The 27,992-nt window shown below is 45.6% G+C and overlaps 1 protein-coding gene across 4 annotated transcripts in view; it reads left to right on the forward strand.

Moving 5' to 3' along the window:
• Positions 1-27,992, forward strand: part of LOC114875458 (LIM domain only protein 3-like) — a 58,980-nt gene that overhangs the window by 13,750 nt on the left and 17,238 nt on the right. The window contains exons 1-4 of one of the 4 annotated variants that reach the window (XM_029185761.2): positions 17,783-17,832; positions 19,791-19,914; positions 19,990-20,127; positions 21,058-21,183. In XM_029185761.2, the coding sequence (XP_029041594.1) occupies positions 19,826-19,914; positions 19,990-20,127; positions 21,058-21,183 (353 nt within the window). In that variant the 5' untranslated portion in view covers positions 17,783-17,832; positions 19,791-19,825. Of the gene's footprint in view, positions 1-17,782; positions 17,833-17,861; positions 18,074-19,790; positions 19,915-19,989; positions 20,128-21,057; positions 21,184-27,992 lie in introns of those variants that run through there. The other 3 variants (XM_046288381.1, XM_029185759.2, XM_029185758.2) reach the window with 3 other exon arrangements.

Raw genomic sequence — 27,992 nt, forward strand, 5'->3', positions numbered from 1 at the left:
AAAGAGCCAGCTTTCCCGCGCGTTTCGCGAAATCCGATAAATTCCTCGCAGAGGCTTCGCGTCTTGAAAACTCTGGCTACTTCTTCGCCTCGTTCCCCTCTCTCGGTCGTCCCAATCTCGTAATCGACTTTGCCAGGCAATTCTATAATCCCTTAAACCTAATTAGGGGTGAGTGAGCCACGGCCGAGTCGGAACTCGAGTTAACTTCGCTACAAACAAGAACAATATCTTCCTTCGTCAGTTGAGCAACTTCGTTACGGAGGGTTGAGGGTGGATGGAGGCAGGTCTAGTCGCAAGGAGAAGAAAATAAGGTCGCCTCGAAGGATCGCCAGCGGCTGGCCAATGTAATCGCTTGTAAAAATGTAATAAAGGATCAAAGTCTACCGTTGAAGAGGTTGTTACACGCTCAGGACCCTGTGTATAGAAACACCCGCTCGAATTTTTCTCTGTATTCATACTCTTCATACTTTTTTAAGCAAATTTATTTCATCTGACCAACTACGAATTATATTTCAATGGTCACGCTTTTGTATTAAACGTCGCAAAAGAGCATTTCACTCGGGGTTAATGCAGCTCGTTGATAAACTTAATTAAAAAACCATAAAATTTCATAATCAGAAATTAATATTTCAAAGGAAATATATGTACGTCGGGTGAAAGAGCCTCGAGTACGAGAGGAGAAAGAAGAAGATCAGAGAGAGATGCTGGTAAGCAGCATACGCTCGAAGGGATTGTAGATGCCATTTAAATCGGCACACTGGATCACGTGTATTATATTTCTCCGTTTCATTTGTGCGAGACGTAAAATTAATTAAACAGCTGATACGTAGAGTACGCCAACGGCAGTGAACCACCCCGTGCAGGTCCTATCGGAAGAAGGGCAACGGGGACCGGGCAAAACAAACACATCCCCTCTTGAAAATCGACCCAAAGAGATTTGCAATTTGTGTCGTTTTAAGGGGATGTAGAATGTTGATCTCTGATGCATTCTGCTTCAAATATGTCAAAGTTCAAACCTGTCAAAAATTGATAAACATCAATGGCAACAAAGTAAAAATTGATTCGATCAAACGAACGAGGTAATCGAATCGTAGGGTTTCTTGGTTCAAACACGACATCGAAATTGTAGCAAGAGAAGAGCAAAAGCGTCGTTCTTAATAGCGTCTGTTTTACCTACACGCCAAATTCGCAAATTACATTTGCATACATCCGCGCCTCCCCGAGACAATTTAGCCTCATAAACATAATTAATGGTGGAGCATTAATTCAGAGATTTTTCGCCGGTTGCGAACACATGTTACCGTGCTCTGCCAACTGTCTCGCAATTTAGCTAAATAATTACCAAACTTGCCCCCTCCTCCGCGGACGACGACGCATTGCCAGTGCCGACTGAAACTTCATTGGTAACGGAGTCGCTCTGTTTGAACCTTCTGTCGCGCGCAAATCAGTGGAACAACCGAAAATTGGTCAGACGTTATGATCCTTCATCTGTTACTTTTGAATGTAATAACAATAAGAATTTATTGCAGAAAATTTTTGAAAACTTTCAGCAATTACTGGTACTACCCTTAGCACTAATACCCTTCACCCTTTAATTCGAACTTTATGCTTCGTAAATTATATGGAAATTAGAATTACATGATTATCTTTTGCCGAAATGTGCGACTAAAATCTCTTCTCTATCTCCAAAAGAGATTTTAGCAGGCTGCTCTGCGGGCCGTATTCAGGCGTTAAAGTCGATGGCTCAACAGAAGCCGAGGCAACGTGGTCGAAGGCGAGTGTAGGTAGAGGTGTATAGGAGGTCCCTTGTCCCGGGGCAGGCAGGGCTGCCATCCTAAGCCGGCTTGACTAATTGGTAGCGTTATAATCATGGGTACACGGTTAGGTTGGTATTACCACAAGTTATAGCCCCGTCTCCACATCGGCGACCACCACGCACATTCGCGCGTAAGAGGGGTGCTTAATGACCCCGCCGTTTACGCAAATTTTCCCATTATGCGACGCGGTTTTGGCCCGGCAAACGGGACGATCCGGGCGACCGTCGGAACGAGCGTCATTTTCTCCAGCCACTATCGGGGGGTGAGTTTGAAGCCTTTCGAAACCGCGAACACCGCTTTCGACGCTGCTATCTCGTCGAATTTCTCGCATCCCTTATCTTTCACTTGCGATCTCCATCGAATTATTGAATTACTGTAACGCGTCCTCGTTATTACAGTGATTTTCGATGCTGAAACGGTTAATAATCGAGCGCGTTGCAATAATTTTATAATTTAGCTGAAAGTAATCCCGGAAGCTGCGAGTTTATTAGCAACGAAAGAGAGGGAGGGAGAGGGTGGTAATCGAAACGATCCGATTTTCGGTACACGTAGCCCCGCCGTTTGGTCACGCGAGATACTGATAATAAAAAATCGTCGGATATAAAATAATTCAAACAAATGCGTTAGCACGGAGAACGGTCCTGCGACGATATATTCTGCGGGGCTTATCCGCGTCCGGTCATTCATATACGTGGGAAAAAAGTGACGCTCTAATGGCTAGCTATCTGTAACGGTTAGGAAGTAGGCGAGATTTGTTGACGTCATCGAGAAAAGGGAAAAGGAAAGATTTTCTCGAGGTTGTCGTTACGTCGATATCGAATGATGTGTAACAGATGTATCAAATATCTTTTACCCTCTAAAGGGTGAGGCCAAGTTAATAGTTACCTAGATTAGATACTCAAATGTTTAAATAAATCAAAATTATTGTAAAAGAGAATAAACGTTGAAACGCGACGCGAAAAGCATCGAAAGCTTCGAAAATCAGCGAACGGAGCGTCCCATTGGTTCGAATCCCGTGGGTGTGATCGTTGCTAACTAAACTTGTAAATCTCCCTGGTCGGCGGCGGGGGGGTTGGAGCTGTCCCAGCTGACCAGAACGCATTTGTCTGTCTTACGAGCATGGTAAACGACGCCGTAGGAAAATCGGTCACAGTAGATACGTCGAATCGCGAGAGTAACTTTCGAAACGAACTTATTCAACGCGGCGAAACGTGGGAGTAGGAAAGTTTCGAAGGGAGGAACACTCGACGTCGTCGAGCTCGATAACGCGATTCCCCGGCTCGGTAGAATCCCGAGATCCTCGTTTCTCTGGCATAAAGTTAGACGCGCGAGTTCTCGTGCAGACGCGCAAAGCAGTTTCGAGGGAAGAACCGCGCGACTGTAGGGCATTAGAAACAAAAGCTGGGTAAACGAGGAGTTACGAGGGCCCTTTATGCCTGTGCCTTAGCGTCCGCTTGTCTCTCGTATTATGACTGATGTCTTAGTTAACCGTCTCGGCGTGGCGCTCGACGCTTTAATGCCTCGAGGAAGAAGAAAGAAAAAAAAAAAAAGGAAAGCAGGCTTCGCGAGATACGCGACCACTTGTGTCAGCCGCGCTTCCACCTTCGCCGTCGAAATTGTGAGAGATGGTTATGGTGCAGCGTGCACGAGCGATACGATCCCGCGACCGGCTACAAATCAAAACCTACCGCTCGCGTTTCCCTCGTCTTCCCGCTCGAATCGAGGAATATTGCAAAAACTTTTCCTCTCCTTCTATCTAACTGATCGTTTATTAATTAATAATCGCTATTCTAATATCCCGTGTCTGTTATAAAAACCAATCGAGCGATCCCTTTTTCAAAGTTCCAGCAAGAAATGAATAGAAATTTTACGAATTTCATTCCTATAGCGAATTATTAACGAGCATTTAATATTTCCACAAGGGCTGTGTCCGCTTCGTATCATGTAACCAGTTTTTTTTTCGGTTCGCGCCACGAGCTCTAATCGCCGCCTCTTGCCCGTGGTAATATTTAATTTTTAATCCGAGCGTATTCAAATGCGGCCAGACTCGCTCATCGTGGCGCTCCTAATGGGAATACAATTTATTCCCATGGCCACGGGTTACTTTACATTTTATGCTAAATAAGCGCCGAGCGAGGAACGTTGTCTATATCTCTCGGCAAACGATTCATTATACCGCGGCTGCTGTTGGCAAGCATGTTATCGTTTTACAAAGAACAAACAAGCAAGTTTGACCGGGCCGCGAGATGGTTGAACGTTCGCGAAACGAGACGATCGCCGGATATTAATAAGACGAGAAGCAACGCTGGCTCGATCGTCTAACCAGAAGTACATTATCTCCTCGCGAAACCCTTCCTCGAAAGACCCAACCTACCATCCGACCCTCGTAATTATCTACCGGAGAAATTTGGTCAACGTGGCCCAAGGGTCGGCTCGAAACTCACTTACAGCTTGGTCAGCCGCACTTGAAAGTTCCCCGAGGCGTCTTTAATCCGTGTTTTTTTAATCCCCGATCGATTAACGTCTAATAGGCAATTCTAGGCGAGAATCACGCGTGTCCCCGGGTCAAAATGTCCATTTTCCTCCTCTCGATAATCATCTGCTCGTTAGTCTGCTCTCGCTTCGATTACCTCGACGTTTTTCTTTTTTCCTTTCGACGCCTATTCAAACGTTTATTCCATCTCATTAACTCGTCCAACAAATAAGAAGTTCGTTTGCGAATGATTAGCGAGCTGCTGAAGCGTTTACGCTGGTGAAGCGCAGACGAGCGGGCATTCGTTTCGTTGCTAATCGACGAGTTGCAGACACCGGCCGTGTGCACTGACTCGGCCGTAAGTTTACACACCCACGTTAAATTCCGTCGACGTTTGCGAGGGCAACGAGAGTACGTCGGATCGTTTAGCAGCGCGAACTCGCTTCGAAACGGTCCCCGAACGGACACTTTACAAGTCTTACGATTCAATTAGACGAACATCCGAGTAACGTCTCTCCCGGCGGACGTCCGTTCTGAATCGGTGATGAGTGCTTGTTGCTTGTCTGTCTACGCTCTCATTTCCGACAGGACGGACGTGAAAGAGGAAAGAAAGAAAATAAGGGACTTGGACTCCCTTCCGGCTCTATCCGCCACTCATTTTTTCGGCTCAAGTCTGTTCATGCATTATTTAAGACTCGGACCTTGGAAACGAGCGTTAAAGTCTCTGAGGAGAATCTTGTCGTCGTTGCTGTCGGGCTTCCACAAAATCGATCATTTTCAACGGCTACGCTACCCTGCTAGTCGATGCGTTAAAGATAGAGCGACAGGATACCGAGGGGATCGAGTGAAATTTTTGATCAATCGTATCCTCTTCGAAATCACTTTATGTATATCGTTTGGTCGTATCGAAGAAGAGAACAATGGTGCGACGGTGCGATTCGCGCAGAGTGTTCGTTGCAAAATTCAAAGCAACGTCGGGCAAATTTAGATTTCCTCCCCGGGAAATTCCGGACATAGCCTAGATCTCGATTTAGACCGACCTAACTGGCTGGCGGAGATTGAATAATTGAACGAATCCGAAACCTCGTGTCCGGCTATTACCAACGTTGAATATTAAAGCAATCGTTGCTGCGCGTTGGTTACACGATCCAGGCTAGGTAATTAAGTCGACCGTATCGTACGATCATCGTCTCGACGAAAGGATGCGAGTAACCTTTCGTACCTGAAATACATTCGAAAGTCTAATCTCCAGATGTGGAGTAAAATTAGACTGAAATCGTCCAAGGGGAGTTAGTTGCGGAGGAAACGGAAACGGATGGTCGCACGGTAGCTTCATTCTACTTGGGGCACACCTCGGGCTAGGATTCTTAAGCACGATTTGTACGAGCGCCATATTTCTTGGCTGAGAGCACCGTTTGGTGGTAATAGTTGCAGTATTATTTACTGTTAACGGCCCACTCAGCTCGCGTAATGTCGGGAAATTAACTTAGCACCCGTACCTTCGCGAGGGATGCTTTATAGCCGAACAACCGTGACTACACAAGGACCCTTTGACTTGTTTGCTTACGACGCGAGCCGCGAGACTTGACAGTAACGTCGTATTTGATGTTTCGAACGTTTCACGACCGTGTACACTCGCTACGATCCAATTTCGTGTTAGTAAATTGCAATAAAGCAACGAGTAAATGTGTCTGCTCGAAGAAAATGCCTTAAAGATAATCTAACGATTACCTTGGTCTATTAAAATGATATCGTATTTATGAAAATTTATTTTTAAACGACACTTTTACCCCTTAATCGGAAGTTAACGATTTCGTCGAAGAAAGAAGGGGTTTTAGAAACATTAATCGTTCGAAAGGAAAGCAGGCACGGCCTGACTTTTATGGCACCTTTAGCTAATTGAATCGATAACTATCCGAAGCTGTTATCGAATTATTCCGCCATTACGCGGAGGGACGATTACGCGACGGTTCGGTAAACCGCTCGTCACCGGAAACGCATATTTCTCTCGGGCTTCTGTTCGTCGGTCGAGAAAGCTATCTCCGTGTATTATTGAGAAGATTTATCGGGTCGTTACACGCAGGTAATTTTACTCTAAACCGTGACTTAAACCGTTTAATGTATAATACTTTAATTTCTTCTCTGTGCTCGTCTCTCGATTCAAAACGCCATGAACCGCGTTGTGCGTGAAACACATCCGTTTCAATGATCCTTTATGAGAACAAAGTGCAGAACGAACGTGCTGGATGATGAAGAATCTGACACTTTTATTTACGAATAACTGGAGTTTTACCCGAATCAAGGTATATCATGACGCATCACCTTCTTAGATTATCTAGAGCACATAAAGGATTCCTATATTTCATCGCCGATAATGTGTCGATGGAAAATCAATGCACAGGGATGTGATTAGGTTCGATACTGACCATCGGCAGCCCTTACATCATTCAGCGCATTAACGTTCAAGATAGAAATCTATCGAACGCGTGCGTAGACGGCGATAGAACAAACGGTCACGGGTCGAAGGCAGCGAGCAAGACAAAAAGGAATATAACTATAGGGATTATTAAGTGTTCGCGCATTCACTTAATCCCGTAGTGAATATCCCTGTGGTATATATCTGGGAGCCGATCAATCACAGAAGGGAGAGCCGTATAACCCCTAGCCAGAGGCGAGAGCAGAGAACAGATAGGAGAGTAAAGGAGAGATCGGAGTGAAGTATTGGAAGAGAAGAGGCGAGCAGATCGGAGGAGAAGAGAATAGAAGAGAGAGGAAAGGCAGATGCAGGGAAAAGCCGTCGGTTTCGGTTCTCTCCTCTATTATTCGCGTCGAGTCATATATCATTTCGTTATCATCGACTCTTTATATGCGGTTGCGCTCCATTTTCTGTCTGTTTGCTCCGTTAAACGGCGGCGCTGGTTTGATTCAGTGAAACCATTAGCCGGATTTCGGTCGCCGGCCGCATTTTCCGTTCTCGCCTATCGGCCTCTCGGCTATCTACGCCCGCATCATACGCCACTGACTGCCGCCATTATCGGCATGGCGCGGCGCGAACGATAATACCCCCTAGGCCACGGAAAAATATTCCCGGCGGTACTCGCCGGATCCGATTTATTATAAACAAAATCATTGAGCGGGAACGCGCCTTTGATTCCTGTCACGAGAGGCAACATCGTTTTCACCGATCATTATTCGCTGGTACCGGTTCACGTTTTTGCGTTCGCCTGAAAGAATCCTTTGTGAACAAAATTTTAACGCGACCGTAATTATCTACTAGGAAAAATCAGTCACCGTGATACGGGATTTTGGACATTTTTATTTTATCGAGAAAGGTTTCCATTGGTGGGGACGACACAAGTAGAACGATGTATTCTTGAAGAAGTTGCAACGACGATGGAGGGAAACGAACCACGAACTCGTCCCGTAAAATCTATTATCGGTCTCGCTTATCGGCCATGCTCGCAGGACAATGGATAATATCGGCGTTAACCGTCCTCGAACGACCGCGAGCAACGATCACTGACACCGTTATCAGCTGTTTCCGGCTCACCAAACACTTCGGAACGATGGTTCGGCAAGATGGCGAGCGCAGTTGGTCGACGAAGCAAGCTGGTTTTTCCGTGGACGCATATGCACGGAGGATCGAATGCCGATGCAAAAATCGAGGGGAATCAGGAGATAGCGGAAGCGTGACGTCGACAGTCGCAAGAAATATGATTGCTATAATTTAAATTCAAACGAATACCCTTTCATCCCCTCCTCCCGCGTCCAACACGGCTGCGTCGCATCGCGTTTCGTTCGTTAACGCGTCGCGACCACTGTTATCGCGCAATTAAAACGGATTACGGGACTAGAATTTTAAGTATCGAATTAACGCCGTGCCGGCTCGTGTTCGCGTTAAAATCTCATCGACAAAGGAACGCGATCACACCGGTACACGTGAAACACGAACAATACGCGAATAATGATCGAACAATGGTATTCACCCGTGGCAAAAGTCAAAGCGGATCGTTCTCGTTCGACGTTGAATCGAATATCGCTTGTGCACATCGATAAATGAATTAGAATAAACGTTTCGGCTGGTAAGTGAAAAGTGGAAATGGGATTGCAGGTAAAGAAAAAGATTCGCAGAGTATGAATTTATCTTTGGATATGCGATCGACGAAGAACAGCATGTTGTTGAAAGAAGCTAGTCAGTCTCGAGGCGGTTTCCCGAAATTTTGCTTAGCTATTCGAGGTCGACCGGAAATATCGCGAGAAGTACGGAAGGGGATGAATAAGATTCGCTGTGGCGCACTTTCGGGACGTGGTTCCGCGACGGCAGAGATTGCGCCCGGCCAGGGGTTGCAAATGGGGGTGTCAACGGCATCAGGGCTGTATTGTGGAACGTCAATGCCACGGAAACTAACACCGTTCCCTTTGCTTCCACCCTCATCCCCTTTGCCACATCAGCCAAGCCACTATGGAACGAGATCTGTATTCTGTTGGTGTTTGCTTCGATGCCATCTTATGCCTCTCCTCTTCGATTAACCGTCGTGCCATTCGAAACGCAAATCGATTGTTTTGATATACAATTTTTCAGAACACATATTCATCGAGGAAAAATTAACTATATTCTTTCTTCAGCTACTCGATTATACATATTAAGTTTGAAGCGTTGATCACCAATCAGCCGGCGGCAGTGAACGTGTTAATGGTAGAACCGATTGCCTCGTCTTGTGGAGAACCGATAAATTTGAAAATTGCCGATAACCGATAACTGGCTGTCAGAACAATCCACTCGTTCTGACAGCAGTGTCACTTCCGGTTATTCAAAGCCGCCGGCGTGTCGTCCAAAACGGTGACAGCACCTTTGTCCGTCGCGTTCAATCGTTTATTATTATCGTTCCGATCGCCTGATCAATGCTTTCAAGCGATATCTGTCATCGATCTTCTTTCCTTCGAACATAACGCGTGCATCATTGGTTCGCGATTAAATTTCAACTGATACTTATTTTTTTCCGTTTTTCAAAATAACGTCGAAAGAAAAACGAGAACGTAGGCATCTGTTTGTGACGCGAATGCGTTTCACCCGAAATCGTTTCGAAAACAAGCTCACCGTCGGCGGACGTCTGGAAAAGACTCGCGTATCGGTACGTACGGAGGCGGAAAGCTGTCGGTCTTAATTAAATAGCGAGCATTCTGCCGGTAATTTCGGGAAAACGAAACGTTCCGCGTGGCTGTGCTGATTTTCCCAGAACGTCTCGGAAAGCAAACGAAGGATAAAACGATTATACGAGAAATCTCGCCGGTTCGAACGCAGCGGGACGGCAAAGAACGTTCCCTGGTTACTGCGAAGTGACTCGAGGAGGGGGTGTGGATCGAGGACCCTAGGCGAAGGGTTAAGGCTACCATTTCCAACAGCGATCTCCACTTTGGCTCGAGTCCTTATTAATAAAGTCGGATTAGCATAACTGCTCGGTTCCGTCGACCGAACTCCGCATAATTAAGCCGCGCCGATTGCTATCTTAGCTGCTGGAATTTCTGAGCTAGAGATAAGCCGCCGATAAGTCTCTAACAGCGGATCGTGAAATACGTTTCGAATGGTCACGGTGAATATTGTCTAGAAAAAGAAAAAAGGGAAACTTTCTATGTTTCATTTGTGAAAATATCGATAAATTGCTTTGGATCTCCATGGTAATGAGTCGAACGACAAAATTTTCAATTAATACACCACCACGTTCTACTTGGTTCGCGGTATAATTGGGGGTTGCGATAATAACAGCGATGATATCACGCAGAAATATTTGAAGAGTCGAGAACAGAGAGAGAGGGAGAGCACGAGGGGGTGTACGGACCCTTTTCACGTATATAACTTTTACTGTGAACACGAGAGTACACGTGGCTACCGATAACGAGTTCTGTCAGTGACTGGTGCCGCTGTCACGAGTATCGTCAACGAAGAAAGGGTGCACGTTTGCGTTTTGCAAGGCAAAAACTGGAGGCTACGTCACGACGGTATAACGGCTTATCGGGCCGTGCGGTACATTAAGCACGACCGTTTACTGGCGCTACCGCAAAACGGGGATGCTGTCGGTCATGATGGCAGAACGGCGGGGAGTGGGTGGTGGAGGAGGTGAGGGTGAAGAAGGGTGTCGAGAGATTATCTTGTCGTATTCAATATTCCTATGGAACGTTCGGGATGATAAATCGTCCTTCTCGATAGGAAAGATGCGTCGAAACCACGTTCCAGGACCTTCGTCGATCCAAACTCTCACAGATCACTTTGCGGTCGTGCCACTGTCTGCTCTCTCTTTCGATTCCGAAATTAGCGGTTAAAGGATTAAGCTGACGTATCGTTTAAAGAATTCAACGTGAAACACGAAAAAAGTATCTCCCGGGGAAAAATCCAGGATCGTGAACAGGGTGAATCGTGGAAACCGCGGGATCGTGGAAGATCGGGGTGCGAATGCGTCCACCAAGAAATCCCGTGGGTATCAGTATAATAAAACCATTAGAATGATCCTCGTACGTGCATTCAAACCGTATAAATATCCGGCAGAATCCCTCGCGCCGTTTCCAACTTCTGTGTAATGTTAAACTTGCGATAAATCCGAAGTACCCGGCAGGAGCGAATCTCTTGTCCGTGACGTGCCAGGACAACTGGATCGTCTTCTTCGTTGACCATGGACAATAAATTCCCTGTTCGCCATACGTGAAGCGTGTGGAACCCCTATGGCGCTGTCGCTTGTATTACTCGCGATATATTTTTTTTTCTCTCCCAGACCGGTGTACTTTCGAGGTTTCATTATTTTATGTGCATTCATCACGAAAACAATAACTCGGTTGACCTTTCTTTTTCCATTTGAATCGCGTTCGATTCATAACCGAAGGTCCTTTCGACATCGACACCTTTCCGAAAACCCTCTTGCAAAAACCAGCCACCGGTGTTAATGCGTGATCTATTGTAAAAGGTCTTAGATTTCTAACATAAACTAATGAATTTGTGGCGTACATCGGTCAGGTCGAGTGGAGTCTCTTTTGCCGAGACAAGGTTAATGTTTTGGGATACATAGACGGCGAGCCCCTAAACTTAGAAGGTTAGGGTGTAATTGTTTAGAATGGAAAAACCTAAAGGGAACTTTTTAGTTTTAAGGACTCTTCGACGAGGACAAAATTAGAAGAGCGAAGCACATTATGTCTTCAACGATCGTCCGTGCAAGTCGGTTCGAAAGACGACTACAATTTTAAATAAAATTGTCCTGTGTCGCAAGTAATAGTTTATCTTATTCACCACACTCACGTCCACACTCTCAAATTGTATAGTTTCAGAAATAAACCGCGCGTACACATTGTATTAAAGGTGAACAAACACCGAGGTGTAACAGGGCTATAAACTTCCACGTTGAATACTCGGTTAATCGTCGACGAAATATTTTTGTTGATGTAATTACGTTATCTGGCCGACAACCGACGAACGGTAGTCATTAGAGTCCTAAGTAAAGGCTGACATAGCACTACTGCTAGCTTGTGTAGACGCGTATATAATTATCGAAGCGTACACCGAGACGATGTTGGTGTCAGCAATGGTCATTTGCCGCTATCGGCTGGTTCACAGGCTATCCTAACTGCTCTGTCCTGTCTGATTATTCTCCGTACCCATTCTACTCCATAAAGCCTGTTAGAGAGCCGCGCGTACATTATCAGCGGTAAATTAGCGATTTCAGAGTTAATTAACGGTGGCGACCGCTCCGGGGAAATAACTTTAGAAGAATATCAATTAAATTATACACGAACTAGAATAAATACTATCATTGTTTCGATCAACAAAAGCGTGCCAATCGGCAATATGCACAATCTGATGGATTAATTATTTGTTTCGCCAAGTAATTCTTCAGCGAATTTCGATCGTTTCGTCGAAGAATCAACAAGTATCGTTTGCACACGAGGCTAGTGTTTCTTCGTGACGGAATCGCTAACATCACCGCCTGTGTTTCACTCGGTTTCACCCCCACTAGTACCGACACTTGCCGCGAATATCGATATATCACTAGGCGCGGTGGTGGCCTGACGTTTCCTGTCATCGCTTTAACGGAGCACCACTTGGATTAAGTATTCCCGGATCCGTGAACGAGTTGTACTCTTCGACCGGTCAATAACGAAACTACTTCACAACCAGTCCGTCCCCTCGCCTTCGGACGATCGCTTTGTCTTCAACGTCCTTCCTTCGAGACCATCGAAACGTCAAAACGTCGATTCCCCCTTGCCTTTCAACCGAACTTCACCGTTTAATATTTCACTCGACGATGGATTTTCCATCGGAAAAGAAAAACCGACGTACAGACGCGAAGGTACAAAGAATCGATCGTTCGACGACGATTTACCAACATCGAAGTTTCTTGGTCACTGTTCCGTGAAGCCTCGAGTCGAAAACCGATCTAAAGTTGGACAGAGGTCTAAGGTTGAAGATATCGCATCCATCCAGCGGCGTAAGGGTAGTCGAGGAGGGTGTCTAGGTTATTTACCGACTAACTGCTAACGGCTAACCGTTCCTGAAACAGTCCTAACTCAGGCGCAACGACCGAGAATATGTCCCGAGTGTCCGGACCTTCGTCTTATTGCGGCCAGACCGTCTTGAATGAGTTATCCGGCCTGGTCCAAGCGTGGCTGGTGTTAATCATACCCCTCCGTTTCGAGTTCAACCAGATTTAACGAATATTCATGGCGGTGAGATCGAGTTCCAAACAAACACTTTAGATTTTCACTTATGTTTGAGAGCTTCATTTAGCGTACGCCACGAAATGAATAATTTTCTTCCTCCGTTTGTAATCTAAGATAACGTAATCGTATCGCGTTTGGTAATGTAACAAAACATCGCCAACTGAAGGAAAATAATTAATAAACATTCTTCAGAAAGATACCCCCGGAGTTGCTTTCCCTCTGCATACCGTGCGTTTGATTTACGCGGACTCGTAGGAATGCTAATTAAATCGTTGCTAAAATTTCTCTGGAAAGTTTCAGCGAATTTCCCGACGGTCCAACTAGAACGAAACTGTCAAAATGCTAATTTCCAAGCGAACGGAGAATCAACCTTGGACGGGTATAAAGGGAGAAGGTGGGAGATGTTCGTCTTCGACTTTGATCGAGGAAAATATCCCAAAAGAGACACGGGATCGAAGAGAAAAACAAGGAGAAGATTCGAACAGAGTCGAGACGAACCGCGAGCAGAGAGAGCGAGAGGGAGAGGAGTCGTTTCAACCTGGGCTGGCGTTATCTTGCCGCGAAACATTAATAATAAAAGTTTTCGCTTATTGTCTCGCAACGTCGCGCTAAACGGCAAACGAACGATGGTCGAAAGAGGTGGTAGGGAAAGAGGAAAGAGAGGAGCAGCGACAGTGCAGCATGAGACTCCTGTATACACAACTGGCTAGCCCGTTTTGTCTTTGTCATGAATGTTCCCTTATCTTTCGCGAGTCCATCACCGGAGACCGGTTTTGTCCTGGCGTAGGACTGTCTGCGAATTGTAAGGAGACAGGAAGCTGAACAGAGCGAGGAACGTCTGGACAACCAGTTGGGAAATATTTCGAAACGTCGATCAGCCGCGAAACAAGGGTCGTGAGTTATGCGATGGGGCTCTCTGGTCCGCGCAAAGTATCCCGCCATCTCTCCACCTTTTTCGTTCGAACGTAACGCGAACCACTGCGTTTTACCCGTTCGACTTTTAACGATACCACGATGCTTTCCCTTCCACGGTAAAGAACACCACCGATCTGTCTTCTTCTCGTCGCGTCGCGTCGTATCGGTTGTTACTCGTATCGTTTGTCACTGGTTTGGTTAACAGGTAAAATATAGGTATCCTTGCACGCTCGTCACGCAATCCGAATCGATGCCTTGCCTCTCGATCGCTCGGCTACATTTCTCGGCTGACCACAGTTCCCTGGCTCGCACTCGATTTCGGTAAAGGGATACGATGTAAATCAGTCTAACGCCTAGCCGCATCTACCGACCGCACATTAAGTAGCCTTGACCACCCGAGATGGAAGCAAGCTAATCTCACGCTCCTACAGTACAGGGGTCCTTTCCTACCACTGACCAGAACATAGTTAATTGCTCAGGTTAATCGAGTATTCGAGCAATTTTACAGCGAGTCGTATCAGTTACAAAGAGAAGAAGAGTTTAGGTAGAGGAATGAATTGACGAGCGTTCGATGAACGCTAATTGGACAGACAGGAAGATTGGATACGGTGCTTATCGTTTGGCAATCGGTCGCGATCCGATACATTGCCAATGTCGACGACAAAGGGGCTGTAACTACTTCGGAAACTTTTATCTCGCAGGATTAATGGACGGATTAAAGTATTTGCGACGGGATGCGGGCTGATTGGGGTAAATCGTGGTGGGATTAGAACTTGATTGGCTAATTTGTAAGTGTCCCCGGCAGCCGGGCACGAACTTAACGATCGATCGGTGTCCTCCTTCCACATACGTGCTCAGCAATTCTCGTTCGAGACATTGACGCAAGTGGAACGAGATTTTGCTCTTGCTATTCTCGAAGATGACCTTATCGACGAATTCGGTTTCCCTGGCTATTTTGCGCTTCGATTATCTTAAATACCTCGTCCCGATTATCCTAAAAGTAGAATCTGAGGGTCGTATTTTATATAAACTTTTTATAAAATGACCTACGAAGGAAAGAAATTATTCCTCGGCATTAGAAAAGGAAATCAGAAAAAATTCACTGAGAAATCAACCCGAATGACGAGCAACTTCTCCGTAGGATCGTAATACGCCTCTCCGCGGCATAATCCCGATGTATTTAAGCGGGCGATGGGATTGAAATCCAAAAAAAAGGAAGAACGAATCCGAGGGATATCCAGGAGGGTGTACGGGGAGGTGCGAGCGTCGCTTAAATTTATACTCGGCATTCTAGCTGTGGTCCCCGGGTAATTTTTTTTTTCAACTTCAACCTCGGGCGATTCTCTGCCTCCCTTCACCCACCCCTGCTCACTGGCTCTCGCGTTCTCTCCGCCAGTGGCCATATACAGAACGCTGGACAAACAACAATAAATACATTTTCCCAGGCGGGGTGGCAAACTCGGTGAGGGGTGGAACTTCCATGCGAGCACGTACGGGCATAGCTTAGCGTAATCTGACTGCACACCACCCCATTTCAACCACCGACCCTCCTCACCCCCGCGACGTACGCAAACCTCCGTTTACCCCAGTACTCCAGAAGACTGTGGCCACCCTCTCGTGGCGTTGGCGTACAGCGGTGCCACCATGGTGAGATGGAGAGATAGCGAGAAGCAGAGACAGTTGAATGAAAAAAAAAGAAAGAAGAAGGGGAGGAAAAAAAGAATAAAGAAACATAGGAGTCGACAACGGAAGGCAGGTGAAGGGGAGAGGAGTTAGGTGGCACCACCACCTGACGAAAGAATTCCACGACCTGACTAGAATTTCATTAACCCCGGTCTGGCCAGAAGGGGACGGCAAATATGAAGAGAAAAAGAGTGGAGACACTGTGGGCGCGTTTATCGGCGCGAAAGAACTTGTTAAACAGACCGTTTGTCCGTTACGTCGTTTCCGTCGTTCTTAAAAGGTTTTTCGCGAAAATTATCCGGAAGGATGACTGCCCCTACGACCGACCAGTCATTTTTCACCGAGTTCTTGGATGTATCAATTTCATTCGTTAAACCACTCCGACCAGTTGAAGAAAAACACAATATCCCAAAATATCCGAAAAATTTCGCACGCAAGAGGATATATCGTTCAAAGAAGACCGAATGTTTATTTCGTTTTATTAAATCCTTGTGCGGCTTGGATCGTTTCGCGTGACTCTCCGCTTTTCCGTCGGTCGTTGGACGAAGCGCAAAAGTTTAAGCGTCGTTCTCTCGGCGGGCGTGTTTTCGGTCGACACCGACCGTTCGGAATGCTAATGCGTGATTACGGCGCGACCGTGGTCGTAATACGTGAACTTTTTGTGCGACTCACGTGTGCCGGCGGTCCGCTTAAAACATCCCTTAAATTACCCCCATTAGCAAGGGCTGAATGCTGGGTAAACGAGGATTTCAGTGGCGCTGTTACGCGAGATTTATTCCGTAGGAAGTATTCCTTTCGCCCGTTAAATTACATCGTTACGAACCACCCCTCCCGTGACCGGAGGCTGACCTAAACACGCGTGTAAGCCGATTTCACCAACGCGTCAGGTTAAAAACGAAAACTAGATCAGCCACGGATAACGTCGAGCGGTCCGATCAAAATTTTCGTATTACGACAGACGTTCGTAAACGTCAGAAATCTGATTAGTAGAATTCACGGTTGGATGCAAACGGACAAAGATACAAAGTGATCCGTAGACGCCTGTTTGTCAACGCGACTTGTATAATTTCTCGGAAACGAGCTCGAGTACGAGGTACCCGTTGAACAGGGGAGAAGTACCGAGAACGATTTACAGAATTTAAACAGTCTCCGGGGATAAGGTGGTAGGTAGCATGGCAGGTCGGATTAGCAGGCTGCCGCCGTCGAAATAATTCCCCCTCTTGCCTTCGCTTGGCCACCCCCTTCGGCCTCCAAGGGAGGTTACGTCCTTCCTGCGGGATAAAACAAAACAGCCAGCGGAGTATATTAATGCTCGGCTTAATGTGGCCCGCCTAATTAATGGACCGACTCACCGGATGCCCGTACACTCTCTCTCGTCCTAAAAGTAAAAGATAACGCTTCCGCGCCGGCATTATTAAAGACAAAAGCACCCTGCCGTTAAAAGGTAGAAGTTGGAGGAATTTTTGTAACGGTTACCTTCTCTAGACGCAAACGGAACATAGAAAAAAAGGGGGGCTGACGGAAGTGCCCTGTGCTCTTCGACGCGTCGCGTCGTCTCCAGCATCGCTGGAGAAGAGTACGAGGGGGGTGGGAAATATTTCGTTTTTCCGCGGAACAGATTCCAGGGGTGGTGGCTCTGGGAGTGTCGCGGATGCTACGAGGGCGGAGCCTTGAGAACTGCATCGAGACTGCCCAGTTACGTCGATAAATAGAAAGACCTCCTTTCGTCGGTTTTCTCTTCGAGGAAACGCAAGTTTCCTTTCCATCGAGTGTGTGCCAGTAAGAGAGAAATATTCCAAAGGCAAAAACACCGTCCGAGAGTTTTAAACGCTAAGTTAATAAACAGTAATTGAGTATGAAGAGTGAAAGGATACCACGATAACCACTGGACAAACAGAAAAACGAAAAATTAAAACGAACAGGGATAGATTGCATTGGAACAATCAAATTACAGTTAGGAAGATGGTTAACCAAGAAGATCCACCGATTGGAGGACATGTTGGCGGTCGTCGAACATGTACGAGATAATCGAATTATCGTCGCTTTGAGGAGCAGCGTCCGTGGATGATCTGATCACGTACCTGATGAACAGATCGCCAGCGATGCGAGCCGCTTTCGAAGGGAAACCTCTCGTTATGGACCCTTCAACGTTACGTTCCAACGAACCGTTTCCACTGTGCTCCGTTGGCTTTTCGACGATAGTTACTTCTACCGAGTAATTAAAACCACGCGAAGCACGAAAAGGTAGCAAAAATGGTGATGCACAATGGTGACTAAACGGCATAAACACGTTGCATCGTTATACAATCGCGTAAGCACGTCGTCTCGTCATTCAATTAATCGCGATGATCAGCGGACTCGTTTCTATAGTTCGTTGACGAACAATTTTAAAGGCTGCACGTCCGCAAAAATTTACAGAACAAAGTGGAAATTGACCGACCGCATAAGGTGAGCGAAGGTTTTCGGGATCGTCGGTGGAATTCAGGTTGGTTTCCGCAGGAATTTCTGCGGTCGGATTCCGCTATGCCTAACTCGAAAATACTTTTGTTATTATATATAATACACGATCTCTGTTCGTGTCTCAAAGAACACGATTTCTATTGTTTTAGGAACGTTGAAACGCTCCGCGTTGTATTCTTATCCGTTGAAAAAGCTAATTTACCCGAACGCGAATCAAATGGAATCATTGATACTTTTCAAATCCATGGAATACAGAATTTTGTACACGGTAGGAAACATGTATTATTAATGGTAATACCCTTCAACAACGGCATATTAACGATGACTTTAATCAACCCATAATAACAATAAAATATATTAACGTCCGGCACAAATTTATCGAGGGGGAGACATTCGATCGTTGGGCGATTATTATGTGGGAAACTTTGCGCGCATTCGAATTTAATAGTTCGCATAATTTACCTGGCCAGTTAGTTATTCCATTAATCACTGCTCTTGTACGAATATAAGCTTACGCATAATAATTGTATCGTTATTTATATCATATTCGACGGTTGGGTATACAGATACATAATGCATTCAACACAATTAATTAACTCGCCTCGAGGTGATACAAACAAATCGAATCCGTTGTATTCAGTAAGAGGCAATGATTATTTTACAATGATTATAGAGGTAGCTATTTTACCGAGTGTTTCTATTGTTCAAAAATAGTCATATTTCTCATAGGAAATCAGAGAACGATATCGTTCGATGAAGCGCATGAGTTTTTAATATTCTAGTCTTTAATAATTAGCGTATCAAAGGCACGGTATTAATATTTGCTTCGAAGTCTGAACCGCATAGAAGATATTAACGTCCCCGTGATATTGTGTCCAGGCTAAGGGGAGAGGACATATTGAAACCGCATAAACTTTGCTCATAGCATCCACGGTTACTCGTAAATATACCGGGTGGCTAAAATCGAACGCGTTACAGAGGACTTATTCGAAAGCATTATAAAAAGATTCTTTCATTGTAGTAATCCATATATTAAGAATTGAAGAAAAAATCCATTCCATGACTCATCCAGCAAAAAGACCAGTTACACGTTCGTGTTCCATTACCGGTAAACAAGATTTAAAATAAAAGAGAACGGTGGAAGTTAAACGGCGTCGATTAAATGAACGTTAATCCCTGAAATTTCGTTTAAACGGCTCGCAGGGGTAGATTCTACATACGTCTTCGGGCGAAAACAATTAATGTTTATCGGGAAGCTCGCGCAGCCGTTACCCTGGACAAGCCGGCGGTTGTTTCAGAACCGTTGGCGCTTAAACACGCGCAATAAGCGAGGAGAGGGTCAAACTAATTCGATTCTAAACTCTGACCGCATCGCGAGAAAGAGACGAGCGGTTTCTGGGATGGGGGTGGAGAAAATCCACCCCCGCAGAGGATGGACACAGATGGCACTAACCGCGCCGTTAAATTCTGAACCTGTAGCTCTAATTGCTCATAGACAAGCGGACGTTCTAGTGCCAGATGCCGTTGAAACTTGTTAAAAGCACGCAAACGCGATTACTCATTCGATTCTGTACACCGCGTTCCACCAATGATTTACCGCGTTGATTAATCGACAACGTGGCAAAATTAATTGGCCGTTATAATATAACGCAATAATAATAGACGTTAATAACAATTCGTAACATCGTTGCTCCGTTTTGCTTGCGTTCGATTAAAATTGCATGATTTTTCTTGGCTTTCAGGAAATCCAAGGGCGACATCCAAAGGGTGATAAAAAATGACGATGGATGTGAGTAAAAGCGAGCCGAGCAAGAACGGGACTGTTCAACAGGAATGCGCTGGTTGTGGAAAAGTAATTACGGAGAGGTAAATTTCATTAATACATTTTGTTAGAAGATAAGTCTCTTATATAACAAAAATTTGTTGACCTTTAAATTAAAGGTACCTTCTGAAGACATTGGACATGTTCTGGCACGAGGATTGCCTAAAATGCAGCTGCTGTGACTGCAAACTCGTGGAAGTTGGCTCGACCCTCTATACAAAGTCCAATCTCATACTGTGCAAGAAGGATTATCTAAGGTAAAAATTCTGATGATTCCTGGTTCCATAAAAATTAACACGTCCGCTAATTGTAACCAATTCAGAAGCTACAGTTTGAATCGAATTATGTCCCGTGTTTCGCTAACTCGAATTACGTTTTCCGAAACCCGTGTCGCCTAGTCGACCGTAGAGATCAGAGTAATCGTTGATTTATCGACTCGCAGGTCCCCAAATTATTGGGGTACTAAGGAGGCCGCCCGTGGAACGCCACTCCTTGGCCTATTCTATATACCCACACTATTAGGATTCCTTGTTATGCAACCGAAAGGAATATGTACGGTTACAAACACATGTATACGTTGAAGAATAGGAAATCCAGTATACTTCTAATTTAATTGTCGTACAAGTGTCTCGACGTTCGGTATCTTTATTATTATGCACTCGTGGCGGGACGTCAATAGAGGGTAAAGAGGAAAAGGGGAAGTCGAGCGCACGTACGAATAGAGTAGAGCAGGGCAGACCTCGCCACGGTGAACGGAAGCAACAAATCGAATTTTACAGATGAGTTTCCCTTATTGAATACACCGACGTCCCATATAAACAGGAGAGGGCAAATAAACCGTGTTGAGATTACAAAGTCCCCGAGGGAACACGCGCAGGTGGCGCGTCTGCAAAGAGCGCTCGCTATCGTAGCTACGTGGCCTTTATTAATGGCCCAATATTTGAAGATGGCATATTCGTGGTGGTCGTAAGCTTATTGCTTGCCATCGTAAGCGAACTAAAAGTCTCTTCTCCGAGCTTAATGTCATCGACAGCAGGGATACGGCTCTCGCCAATCATGTGATTCTCAGCAAGTGCCGGGAGGGAAAAGAAAAGCAATATCGTTTGGAAAAGATTATTATAGACTCAGGGAATTTCTCTTTCAGATAGAATAAGTAATCTTTTTATTTTTCTTTCTCGATTGCGCAGACTGTTCGGAAGCAGCGGACACTGTGCTGTGTGCAATAAAATCATACCGGCTTTCGAGATGGTGATGAGGGCAAGGACCAACGTGTATCACCTGGAATGTTTCGCTTGTCAACAGTGCAATCACAGGTAAGAGACGTGAAAATATTTATTCGAATAAAAAGAAAAAGAAGATAGAATTTATTTGCCTGTTCGTATAATCGGAGTAGCAGTGTAAGTTTCAGTCGCGGCTGGGGTATTATTTTATTAGATATAACGAGAGCCGGTGATTAAACATTCACACCCGAGGGTGGCAAGAAAGTCGCTGGTTTCTGCGAAGTATTCGTCGTGGCAGCTCATCCGTATAACAATTTAATTCGAGCCAACCCGGCCGTGTGCCTGGGGGGGGTCTCGACGAAACTTCTGCAGCACTTCGCAACACTTCGCTTACTTATTCACAACAACCGAGTTAAGCTCGAAGCTCGTTCGAGTCTGCGTTTAAGTCGAAACACCTCGGTGAATCCGGCGGATGGAGATAATAGGCGCAAGAATCGAGAAGCCGCGAGTTAACGTCGCGTTTTCTCGCCGGACCGGCTAATAACACTGAATTAATTACACCGTGCTTTTCATCGTATTTTCCATTATATAACGCGGTACGTCGTTTATAATTAAGCAAAAACGCTTTAACGGATAGGGCTGTCTGGTCAATTGGAAAAGATCGAAGGTAGCAGACTGCGAGGGTACGCTTGATAGAAATTGAAATCCCTGAAAAATGGATTAATTATACCTATAACGAAGAGACTGGTCGTTGAAATTTCCCTGACGTGGCATTAACTGACGCGAGAGAGGTGTGGAGGGCCGTTGAGACATCTAGGAAGAGAGGAGATCCGAGCGGAAAGTCAGAGTTGCGAACTATGCGAGCGACGTGTAGGTGCCTCGAGGTGTACGTCAGATGCAAATCATGCTGACTAATTTCCTGGAAAACTAACGAATCGCTGCCGGGCGCAGGCCAAATATCCGTTGTTCGCGGAACGTTCTCACGTAGCCGGCTACCGATAATCCGAAATTAGCAAATTAATTAATTCCTCTGCTGGAATTATCATTTCAGCGATATTCGATCCCCGAGCGTTATGGCTAAATTAACGAGAGCGCATCGATCGTTTTGAAAGGTTCGAAAGTAAACGGGAGGGTTGCTTTTCTAACAACGTAGGTCCAATTTTAGAGGGGCTGACATGGTATTTCGCGTATCTAATGTCAGATCATGGCATTTCTCTGACCTTTTCTTATTTCGTCTGCTTCCGTTTGGGATTAACAGGGCTACGTTTGACCGATATCAGAGTGTCGTGCATCGTCTGGATACATTGAGTTACATAAGGAACAGAAAGTTCCTTTCTGTGCGATTGTCATCAGGATTAATCGGGTTGGCCGTGTTCTTTGCTGAATTTAAAGTATAATCCGCTATTAAAAATAGCATTTTTTACCGTGTAAGCGACTCGTATCACGAGCGGCCCGGTGAATAAGAATAAAAGAGGAAAAGAAAGGTGGGCATGGAGCAAAGGTTAGCAACTAGCCAGGCATGATCCCAACAAGCACGTGACTATCGAGCGAAGCCGATTACTGCTTAAAGATACGTCGAAAGTATACTTTCTTTCGTGGTCGAAGGTAACGTGCAACCCTTAAGGCGAACCATTGGTTAGGGGTCGAAGCGGTTGACCGTAGGTAAAGCGGAAACGGATGTGGCCGTTGGGTCACGCGATCTCCACGAGTCGAGCATAAAACACCTGAGTTGTTTAATCATACGCTCCTAAGCCGAGTCGTACATCGTAAAATCGTAAGGGTCGCTTTCCTTCTATTCTGCTCTCTTTTTTTCTTCCAATTTTCGATCGCTCTCTTCCACTTACTGTGTTCATCAATTAACAGGTATGTTCCATCAAAGGCATCCCTGTCGATTAATTAACCATTAATTAAGGCAATTTTCTTGTTCAATGATTTGTCATTGATGCAGTGATGAATAGACTGTGGATGTTTATGTATTTATAGCATACTATGAATTGAACATTTCCTCGTAAGACACCCCATGATAGGTGGATGAGTGGCACTTAAGATTGTTGGAAGATCTCGAATAGAAGATGCTTAAGCTTTTTCAACCACCCACCCAACTGTCGAAACCTTAAGCTCGTCTTTTGTCTATGGAATCAGAGAAGTCATTGTCGAACGGCTGTATAGCTCATTGTTCGTGCTTATATTGTACTTAGGCATTACGAGTTCGCCCGGTTTAATTGTTATTGTTCCTCGCACCGCTTATCGAACACGCTGCTCTGTTGCATTCCCACGCGAGTCATCGCGAAGCCTGGTAATTACTCGAAAATCATTAAACTTTCACGGCCGTATACTTCGTGCTGGGAGCAAGCCACGTCGTACATCATTAATAGAAACGTTTCCGGATAATCTTTCAAGGCTTGCGAAACGGAAGAGAGAAATGAACGATCTCTCAACGATATCCGCGATGTTATGACTATATCTGTGGACAAACGAGGCACCCCTCGTCTCGTGCGTGCGTTTCGATGTTTCCAAGCGAGACGTCGGCAAATCTGCACAATGCAAACTTAACTCTCGCGTTACGAATTCACGCTCTTGAAGGAGGGCGGTAGGAAAGAGTGGGTAGGTAGGTAGGTTGGCTGTTAGGTGGGTATAGAAAGGTCGTGCAGAGTGGAAAGAGGCGAGATTCGCGTAGAAGGGAGCGGCCATTTTGTTTCCGGTGTCCCGGGACCACTTCCGGTCACCGTCACGCAGTTCTGCGTCGCCAAGTGCCCTCGAGCTCCTGAGATCTCCTTCCACGATTATATTCAAATTAAATGCGGGAGTCTGACCGGTAATATACTGCCGCCAATTTAGCTACAACCCCCCGGAGGGTGGTTCGCCTTACCTCGTTCGCTAACCATCCGACTTTAATGCCCTCGAAGAATCCCGCGAATCGTCGCTGCTATCTGTTCTAACGTTAAACACCTTTCCATTATACGAATCGAAGGTATTCTTCGTCCTAGCAATCGGGTTTCGTCAAACATCACGAATGCGCTTTTGCGAGTCAGACTATAAGCTATCGTCTGATAACCGAACCGATTTCGACCCTCGCCCGTTCATCGTGATAACGACACTGTAAAATCTGATAGTTTGGAACCGGACATCGGTAATCGTACACCAAAGGCATCGATCAGAGAAGGAAATTTCGATAACGGACGAAAAACAACACCGGTCGGACTTTTGTGATCGTCAATAAACGCGCGACAGACAAGGAATTCGCTTCCGGTTTTCGATGCAAAGCTTGTCCGCGTATCGCGTTCAAGCGCCGCTGCATCCGAACAGTGGGGTTTCAGTTGCACCATTTTCAATGGTGATAATCCGACGTACCGAGGGCCTCGTTGCACGAACCGAACGAGCTTTGTCACCGGATAACCTAGACTCGCATTGCCGGCTCCGGTAGCGACAACGATAGACACCCACCCACCCGTACCCCTTTCCCGCGATCGCTGCTCCTATTCCTCCTCCCGTTCCACCCCCTTTTGCCAGCCCGTTTCATCCCCTTCGTTGAAACTGCCTTCGAAAGCGGCACCACGCTCGCGCACAAACTCCTCTCCGATTCAACGCGATACACAAACTCCCTGGTAATAGACGTTCCGGCGCGATTATAAATGAAACGCGTGACACGTGGGATCGAATTACTTGAACGATCGACGGATTCGACGATGAAACGATCCTCGGTCCGCGGAAAATCGAGAGCTGCACGATTTCATCGTAACGAGCTCGCGTTCGTTTTGACGCTGCTATGTAACATTGGAAAATCTGTAAATTCTATGAAATATGTGATTCTCAAGGTGTTAATACATGAAACGATTCTATTGAAAAGGTTGAACGTTTTTCAGTCGTAGATGAAATATACGATATTTGATAGCTAAGACTACGATAGTGCATCGCGACGTGCTTTTTACGATTACACATGTACCCTTCTGTGTTGCACCGGTAGCGCACAAACACGCTGACTACACACACGGTAATCCGAGCCAAAAACTCTCGTGAGTTTAATTGAACGCGATAACAGATACAAATTGAACAGTGCGGTCAAATGGCAACAGGTTCGGTAGCAGCGTAGCCGAACCCGAAGATACCAAATAAAAGGTTAGGATGATCCGGTCAAACGAAGGAACAAACAGAATCCGCGATTCGAATCGTAGAATATTAAACCGAGAGATCAATTTTTTCATCGAACCAGCTGAAAGAAAAAAAAAAAGCAGACGTTCGATTCTACATATGTAGAAATGTTCATTTCATTTATTAGACCGAAGGAAAACAAACCCCGTTTGCTGTAAAATACAAACTTCGAACTCTAAGGAAAAACGAATATCAATTTGACCTGTGAAAAATCTGTCTGATCATCGAATTAATTAGCATACAGAATTTCTGATAATCAAGAAACTGTTTGCACGAAACGTTAATCGATCGTCCGGCTCGTGAAACGTGGCACATTTCACGCAGCCGGCACGGATTGTTCGCCCGTAGGTGCTTTTGGCGCTAACAATACCGCAATGCACAGGTTGGCCTAATAAAACTATGATCGCCGGATAAAACAGTGCAGTGCATGCTGGTAATTAGCGGTATACATAAATCATTGGCAACGTAGCACGTAAATGCATACATACAGAGAGGGTAACATGTACTCGCGCCCATTTACAAAACCCTCGCACCCTTCGGCGTCGATGGTCGAGCAAACGAGACAACCCATGCGTACCTACAACACACTGGATACGCAACGTTACAAGCTTGCACCACGTTGAATCTATCATTTTCTTTTCCCGAAGTTAGTTTCTGATTTTTTTTTTTTTTTTTTGACCCAGTAACTTAAATGTGATTCTTCAATAAAAATACTGAAAAGAAAATAGAAATTCCAATTTTAGATTCAATCAGTTGAGACAGGTGGACAAAAAGAGGAAGATAAAAGGAAGAACAAAAAGTGATTACGCTTATCAGAAAGAGCGAGATGGCTCTTATAACGTCATAATTAATTCGGAGTTACCGGCGGTACCGGTGTCTAGACCTAAGCCTCGGGATTTTTGAAGCGCTCTCATGCAAAGTGATGGCTTAATCTCCGGTTTAAGGGGCCTTGTTAGAAAATGGACGTAGCTAAGCTCCGCGTGGCTTAAACGGGGCATTAAACTCGTCTCGTATAAGGCGTACACATGGTCTATATCACTCTGACAAGTTGCGATTAGTTCTCCCCGGCTAATGTCAGCTTACCGCCTTTAACGACGTCTCGCGTTTTCTGCCTATTTTAATATTTGATCGCGTGACCGATTCTTCCACGATTTCGATCCGAAAGAGCTTTCAACTAACAAAATTCTAACTGCTGGTTTAAATTAACAACAGCTTGGCAGAAGTTGAAAATCGAGAACGCCTATCATAAAGCGACATCGTGCCGTACCGTTCAACTTGATAATGAAAAAGAATTCGTGAAATTGATGCGGTAGAAAGGATACTTTTGCGAGTAACAATTGGTATAAATTACGTTCGCGTCAATCGAAGCGTCGATATTAACCGGTTGCAATGTTCTCGCGGCGGATATGACCGCGAGCAAAAGTAGCGAACGAGCGTGTGTTGTATGCGTGGACGAGCGTGCGTGCGGTATGAAGCGCGCACGACAGAATAATTAACGAAACATCAAATTCCGTTAAACGCGGGAAATTAATCGAGCAAACACGAAATTAGCTGAAGCGGACGGCAGATACGCGAGTGTACGGCCGCACACGTTCCACGCGTTATACACGTATACAAGCGCGCTGATCGCACAGACACGCATATTTGCGTTACGTGGCCGCCGATAAAACGATACCGAAATTGCCGCACCGCGGCGAATGTCGTTATAGAAATTAATGCGATTTCCCTCGGGCTATTTACCTACCACCCCCAACCCAACCCCAGCCCCGTCCCGTTTAGATTTACTATAACCATAATCGAAATATAATCGAGTGTATCCTGGATGCGTGACACGCGAAACGCGACCTCTTTCGCGCTGTTTGCCATCTACAGTCGCGACATTTCTTTCGACACGCCATGCCACCTTGGAAATTGTCCGACTAGCTGGCAGCTGGACGTCCACATCGGACCCGCCGCGCCGGCTTTTACAAACATCATTTGTTTTCATGCCGCGGCATGCGTATACATACCTATAAACAACAAGCTGCATGCCGCGAAATGTAATTTTTTCCCCGTGCATGACTTGGCATGAGGCGAGCCAATTATGAAAAACACCGACGTTTAGCTATGTGTAAACGACCGTGGCGCGAACGCGTGTCTGAACGACAAAATAGCGTTACGTTTTTAAAACGATTTTATGCACACAATCGAATCGGAGGGAGGAGTTTTATCGAGGAAATAATTGTACAAAGTATGCAACGTGATTTGAATAAACGCAGTTTGCGAGAAGTTACTTGATAGTCAAGAAGGAGGCTATAATTGCAATTAATTCGTGAAAGTATACGACGATTGGTTTAATAGCCGGTTCTCGAATTTACGTTTGTCCGCTAAGCGAATTCATGGAAAAAGGAACGAGAAGGACGGCGGAACCGTGGCTGAATCGGATACGAGAGGCCAATAAATAATGAGAATGCGAGAGAATCGGCAGAGCTCGCGCGTGACCGTCGATAAAATAATAATTACCGGCGACAATGCGCCCGGTACAAATTGCCCGTTAATTTTTGCCGATAAACATTCGTAAGCCCGAGCGTAGAAGCGAGAACCGTATGCACGCGACGCGTAAATAATGGGGAAAATACGATCGCGGAAAAGCGCGTGTTCCTCCACGCGGACACCGTTTTACCGTTCACCTGTGCGCCTGTATGCACACGTACCTCTGCATAACGCGGTTAAACGCGTGGTGGTGGAGGTTAGCCTCCGCGTAAATATCCGCT

Source organism: Osmia bicornis, chromosome 1 (assembly GCF_907164935.1).
Source record: "Osmia bicornis bicornis chromosome 1, iOsmBic2.1, whole genome shotgun sequence".
NCBI lineage: Eukaryota > Metazoa > Arthropoda > Insecta > Hymenoptera > Megachilidae > Osmia > Osmia bicornis.